At 42.8% G+C, this 6,049-nt stretch overlaps 2 protein-coding genes across 2 annotated transcripts in view; one reads left to right on the top strand and one right to left on the bottom strand.

The window, feature by feature from the left end:
• Positions 1–524: 524 nt before the first annotated feature.
• Positions 525–5,299, top strand: acat2 (acetyl-CoA acetyltransferase 2). Its single transcript, XM_035678091.1, has 9 exons — positions 525–885; positions 2,150–2,284; positions 2,431–2,612; positions 3,211–3,328; positions 3,426–3,569; positions 3,672–3,794; positions 3,940–4,094; positions 4,183–4,293; positions 4,375–5,299. The coding sequence occupies exons 1-9, from the start codon at positions 678–680 to the stop codon at positions 4,543–4,545; spliced, it is 1,347 nt and encodes a 448-aa protein (XP_035533984.1). The 5' UTR covers positions 525–677; the 3' UTR covers positions 4,546–5,299.
• A 63-nt stretch (positions 5,300–5,362) lies between these two features.
• The window catches only part of tcp1 (t-complex 1), a 5,273-nt gene continuing 4,586 nt past the window's right edge, over positions 5,363–6,049 (bottom strand). Inside the window, exon 12 of the mRNA XM_035678090.1 lies at positions 5,363–5,794. Within this exon, the coding sequence (XP_035533983.1) occupies positions 5,581–5,794 (214 nt within the window). The 3' untranslated portion in view covers positions 5,363–5,580. The remainder of the gene's footprint in view (positions 5,795–6,049) is intronic.

Genomic DNA, 6,049 nt, shown 5'->3' with positions numbered 1-6,049 from the left:
CCTTGCTGCAGCGGCCCAGGGTTCGAATCCGACCTGCGGCCCTTTGCTGCGTGTCATCCCCTCTCTCTGCCCCCCTTTCCTGTCTGTCTCCAGCTGTCCTATCAAATAAAGGCATAAAAAGCTGAAAAAAATATAATAAAAAAAATAAATATAAACTGTTGGCTCAGCTGAAGCATAAATATTTAAAAGGCCTCAAAATACAACCTAGCCCGCTCGGTCTGTCAATCCAAAATAAGTCTTCTACTTCATTTCAAGTTTATTATGAAGAGAGGATGAACATTTATAAAAATAAGTGGGATTTTGCTCGTGTCTTAATTTTAAACCTTTAACATAAATCTAAGATGAACATGATTTGGCTGACATAATGTAATATAACTTTTATTAGCCCCAGGGGGGAATGCAAGCATTACTGTGGCACACAGAAGACAGGAGCGGTAGAAAGGAAGTAAAATACAGATAAGTAGAAAACGCATTGATAAATCAAAGTTATAAAGTATGTAACCCTAACCAAGGTGGCACTGTAGATATACATATATACAGCATAGTTGGAAGGCATAATGTAAAAAATAATATAAACAGGAAATTAACAATGCAGTGGGACTCCTGATTAAATATTTGCCCCTGAAATTAAATGTTAACTTAAATTCTGCTCAATGGAAAATTGCCATTAAGCCATTATGATGAATGAACACCTCCGACACACACGGGGTCGCTGTGCTGCATCTTCCGCCCGGTCCAGATCCTGTTCAGTGCTCTCTGTCTGTCAGGCACTGTCAACAGAGCTCACTGCAGTGTGGACACTCAGGAACAGCACCTGGAAGGAAAGGACTCTCAAAATGAACAAAGAGCCTGTTGTCATCGTCTCTGCTGCTCGGACACCAATTGGTAAGGCTCAGTATCCCGCCAGTAGCATACTATATCCTGTTTGTTCATTTAAAGCAGTGTGTTTAACGTTGCTCCTTTTACTGTCGCTACACTGCTGCTCGTTCAAATGAACTGTTGTTCACATTAATCATCATTTCTTTGTATAAACTCGTAGCCACAGACGTTTACATCCGTATTATCATTTGTCTTCTTTAATTAGTCAAAGTGTTTGATGTCCATTCAATCAAATACGCATGCTCTCGCAGCGCTCTGATTGGTCGGCGCTTGTGTCCGGAGTATTCTGCGACCGGTGATTGGCTGGCTGGTCATAGTGCCACGGAGCACGAGCTTCCTGCCATTGGTTAGCGTCAACATGCCCACTCTGTCAGAGCAAGATGGGCGTGTCTCTTCTCTAAAATGTGATTAGTTTAATTAAAGGCAGGACATTCCTACATGACGAACAGCAACGTTACTCTGAGTAACTAAATAATAATAAAATACGTTTCTTTTTGTAAGCACCTTTCTGGATCAGGGGTCCAAAGTGCTCCTCAGGAAACTGTGAAAGAAGACATAAAATACAGACAAAATATAAAGCCAATTAATAAAATAAAAATGGAATTAAATCTAAAAAACTAGGAGTTTGAACTTCACAAATCACAGAAACTGTTTGAAAATCGCAGGATTCTTAGTTTTGAGCCTGGAGTGAAGAAAACAACCTCTAAGCTGTAATCAGAGAGGACCGTAAAGACCTGCTGGTGCAGTGGATCTCTAATGTAGGCAGGTGGCTGAAAGTGATCACAAAAATCTTAAATTGGATTCTGGATTTGATGGGGAGCCAATGAAAAGAGATTAAGATCTGACTTACAAGAGCCCTTCTTGAGGACCCGGTCAAAAGTTTTGCATAGACAACGTAGTTACAATAATCTAGACAGGATGAAATTAGAGCACTTTTAATCATCTCCATCTCAGTTTAAGACACAATAGCGGTCGGTTGAGTAAATGAATCAGATATGCTGGTTAAGAGTCAAGGAGTTAAGGTGAAAATGCCTATTACAGGTTCCCTGAGCCTAAGGGGACATCTCCACAGAATTATTTTGTTCAACAAATGCTCAAAAATCCAACAATAGCTGATGTACAATGATATAAAAAGGGCAAATCCTAAACAATGAATTATGTGTCGTAGCACATCAGTAACGTCTGCTTATCTGCTCACCTTTACATGGGGAAAATGAGTATGCACCTTGGTGTACTCATGATACAATATCTTTACTTGATTTTTACACAGGGTCCTTGAACGGTTCCCTGTCCACGGTGCCTCTGCGTGACCTGTGTTCAGTGGTGATCAAGGACGTCCTGAAGCGGGCTGCGGTGAAGCCAGAGGAGGTCTCTGAGGTTATCATGGGACATGTCCTAACAGCAGGTGAAAGCTCAGGAAATCACTGAGATAAAAGTGTGGCACAGGTCCCATGTTCATGTGTCGTCATGTTAACAGCTATTGGGCAATATGTGTCTGATTTGACTTTATCTCACTGGTGTTCACCGTATTTTTCCCTTTCTGCCCTCAAGGTCATGGGCAGAACCCGGCACGTCAGGCCAGTGTTGGGGCAGGTATCCCCTACCCTGTCCCGGCCTGGAGCTGCCAGATGGTGTGTGGCTCTGGGCTGAAGGCTGTGTGTCTGGGAGCTCAGTCCATCTTGTCTGGAGAGTCCACAGTGGTGGTGGCAGGGGGCATGGAGAGTATGAGCAAGGTAGGGTATGACCCAAGGCGTCTCTCTAAAAACCTATTGTAAAACAATAATACTGAAGTTATGAAATCTCATTACTTTTACTGTGTGGTATGTTTGTGTATTAACAGACCAAAAACGGGCATCAAATGTCTGTCCAGATTCATAATCCCTGTTTATATAAATATTTGACAAATTTGACTTTTTCTTTACTCTAGCAAAGTCTGGCTGCTTGTGTGTATACAACATTTAACATTTGAGAACCTTAGGTTTTGTAGTGAACTGAAAAAAAAACCCAAAAACATTATTTTCATCTAAATGGCTCTAGTATGGAAAACTTTGAATTTTAACTTGCCCACACACGGAGAGAAACAGGCATCCTTATAGGGCGATAATGCTAATAATCAAATCTCACAAGACTTGAAGTTAAAACGAGGTATTACCAAAACATTTGTGCAATTCAGAGAGTTTGGTGACTTGGAATACTTGAACAAAAAAGGTAGAGGTAGCTTCAGGATACGATTACGAAAATGTTCTTGCATGGGGCTCAATGTTTTTCAGCAGTCAAGTGGTGAAAAGAGTGATATTTCCTTAAAAAGACTGTTTCCTGCTTCCACCAAAGGCTCCTCACACACTGCACATGAGAGCAGGTGTGAAGATGGGCGATGCCTCCCTGCAGGACTCCATGGTGGCCGACGGCCTGACAGACGCCTTCCATGGCTACCACATGGGCATCACAGGTGTGCATGGCTGAGAATATACAGAGGCAAACGCCATCATATCACGCCCCTAAATGAGTATTTATTGTTGTGATACATCTAAAATGTATTTTATCAGCTGAGAACGTGGCGAAGCAGTGGGTCGTCAGTCGAGAGGAGCAGGACCAGTTTGCCGTTCAGTCCCAGAACAAAACGGAGGCTGCGCAGAAAGCGGGACATTTTGATCAAGAGATTGTCCCGGTCATGGTGCCATCCAGACAAGGCAAGGAACTGTCCACTGATTTATGATCCAATGTATCCTTCTATCTGCGAGAAACTGTCTCATCTGTTCTTGGCGTGCATGCACTCTCACCTTTGTCTTCAGGTCCAGTGGAGGTGAAGGTGGATGAGTTTCCTCGCGCCGGCAGCAACATGAGCAGCATGTCCAAACTCAGACCCTGCTTCATTAAGGACAGCAGTGGCACCGTCACAGCTGGAAACGCCTCAGGTTCGAGAGTTGGTGCTCCATATTTGTTTTTTGTTTTTTAAACTAGAGATTATGTCATAAGGTCTATATGACTAACCAAGTCTGCCACTGCTGTTCTTTTCTGTGCCAGCTTTTTGTATAAAGCCGTTTCTTCTTTTAACTTTAGGTATTAATGATGGAGCAGCAGCAACTGTCTTAATGAGCCAATCAGAGGCTGCGAGGCGTGGCATAAAACCCATGGCCAGAATCGTATCGTGGGCTCAAGCTGGCCTTGACCCATCTGTCATGGGAACTGGACCAATACCAGCCATCAGGAAAGCGGTGAGAAGACCGAAGCACCTAAATGTAACAATAGTTGAGAAAATGCTTCTTTGTTTTATTTTTACTTTCTTGTTTCTTCTCCCATTAGGTTGAGAAAGCAGGCTGGCAGCTGGACCAGGTCGACTTATTTGAGATCAATGAAGCGTTTGCTGCCCAGTCTATTGCTGTGGTCAAAGAGCTTGGTCTGAATGGAGACAAGGTACAAAGTGTACATGTAAGTTTCACTCTAGAATCCAACTACGCGAGCACTGATGTGTTGTCCCTTTTGTCCTCTCCACAGGTGAATGTGAGTGGTGGTGCCATTTCTTTGGGCCATCCCATTGGTATGTCCGGCTGCAGAGTTCTGGTGACCTTGTTGCACGCGCTTCAGAGGACTGGGGGCCGTAAGGGTGTGGCATCTCTCTGCATTGGAGGAGGGATGGGCATCGCCATGTGCGTGGAGAGGGTTTGAGATGGAAACGTAACGCTGCTTCACAGATTGCACTTGATCTCATCTTTTTTTAATGGATAAGGGATACTGGAACTCAGTATTAAATTGTTTACCTGGTTTCTTCCAAATCACTGTACTTGAGGGAAAAGTGACGAGTATGTTTTGTGGTTGTTGGGTCTTCTCCAACAATATCCTGCCATTCTTACTGTGAACTTTACTTAAATTCGCCCTTCCTCAGGTTCTAACTGTGTAGCATGTGACTTAATGTTAGAGGATTTAAGATGTCTAGATCATGTTAATCTAGTGTATGCTAAAAGCTTAAATACACACCAGCAGTAACTAAAACTGCTACTACAACCTGCTAGTGTGCTAAATAGGTACTCTACTGTAGTTGGTGGTTGTTGGCACCAATGCTGGTTGGTTGTTTCTTTTTTAAATGACCTGTACGACTGAAAGTGAAACACTAAGGTTGCAAAGGCAGTTCTTTATTAGTGTCCAGTATGGGCAGGCTTTGGGAGACCTTCGTAGAGCATCATTTTTAAACTTGTGGTGTAATTGATTTGATAATTGCTCAAGCGCTCTATGTTGCTCTAAAAATGGATACCGATCAACATTCCACTTTCTCTAATCAATTGTGCAGACAGCAGCCTTGAAACCAAGCTAAGTGCCATAAGGTTTTAGTATGCTAGGCTTCTCTAACCTCGTGCTTCCTGTACATACCAAGATGTTTCCTGTAATCTAGCTGTTATACATATCAATAAAGAATTATAAGCCATAGTCTCAAGAAGTTCTTTGAAACTCATTTATCAGTGCCTGCAGAATAACCACAGTTAGCCAATCAGAATTAACAAATCAAAGGCCATTTACAACCATTGTAGCTTTATTAAGTGTCCAAAAAAAAAAACATATCACTTACAGTTCCTCTTGAGCGTGAACCAAGGGGAGAGGGAGAACAGTAAACAGGCAAAGTGCACGGCCTACACTAGAGCAACAGCCATGAAGAGCTCCTTATGTATAAATACAGACGTTGAACCTATTTGGACCAATCACAGCCTCTTAACCCTCCAGAGATCCTGATTGCACGGCCTCCTGGTACGACTGCCCGCCCTCCTTCTGCTCTGGGAACAGTTTGATGAGGTCGTCAATGCGGAGGATAGTGATGGCGGCCTCTGTGGCAAACTTAAGGCTCTTTGTTTTAACCATGGTGGGCTCGTACACGCCAGCCTGACGGTTGTCTCTAGGCTTGCCGTTCACCAGGTCCAGACCAATCCTACAAGACAAAAAGTGTTCAAATACTTAACTCAAATAAGTTCAACACAACACAAGAAGTTCCCCTAACAAAGTAAAACTCAATAGACAAAAATTGCCATAAAAGTTAATGTAGCTCTCAGTCAGAATTTGTCAAACTTGTACGATCAACTGCAAAACCTGGCATTTTTAAAGTGTTTGAGCATTTTGCATCCATGTTATAGTCTGTAATGGGTGACAGCAAAAAGGAGGTTGATGTGTGGCCGCAAAAAAACTT

The sequence above is a fragment of the Morone saxatilis genome, unplaced genomic scaffold (genome assembly GCF_004916995.1).
Source record: "Morone saxatilis isolate NCDOM2014 unplaced genomic scaffold, NCSU_SB_2.0 Contig7, whole genome shotgun sequence".
In the NCBI taxonomy this organism is placed as follows: domain Eukaryota; kingdom Metazoa; phylum Chordata; class Actinopteri; family Moronidae; genus Morone; species Morone saxatilis.
This window is presented reverse-complemented; position numbering and strand designations above follow the sequence as displayed.

Bases quoted from the DNA above. Each gene is read 5' to 3' on its own strand.
- acat2 (XM_035678091.1), top strand. From the start codon at position 678: ATGATGAATGAACACCTCCGACACACACGGGGTCGCTGTGCTGCATCT. The intron at 3,570-3,671 runs GCAAGGAACTGT...CTTTGTCTTCAG, and splicing joins CATGGTGCCATCCAGACAAG to GTCCAGTGGAGGTGAAGGTG. The intron at 4,095-4,182 runs GTGAGAAGACCG...TTCTCCCATTAG, and splicing joins TACCAGCCATCAGGAAAGCG to GTTGAGAAAGCAGGCTGGCA.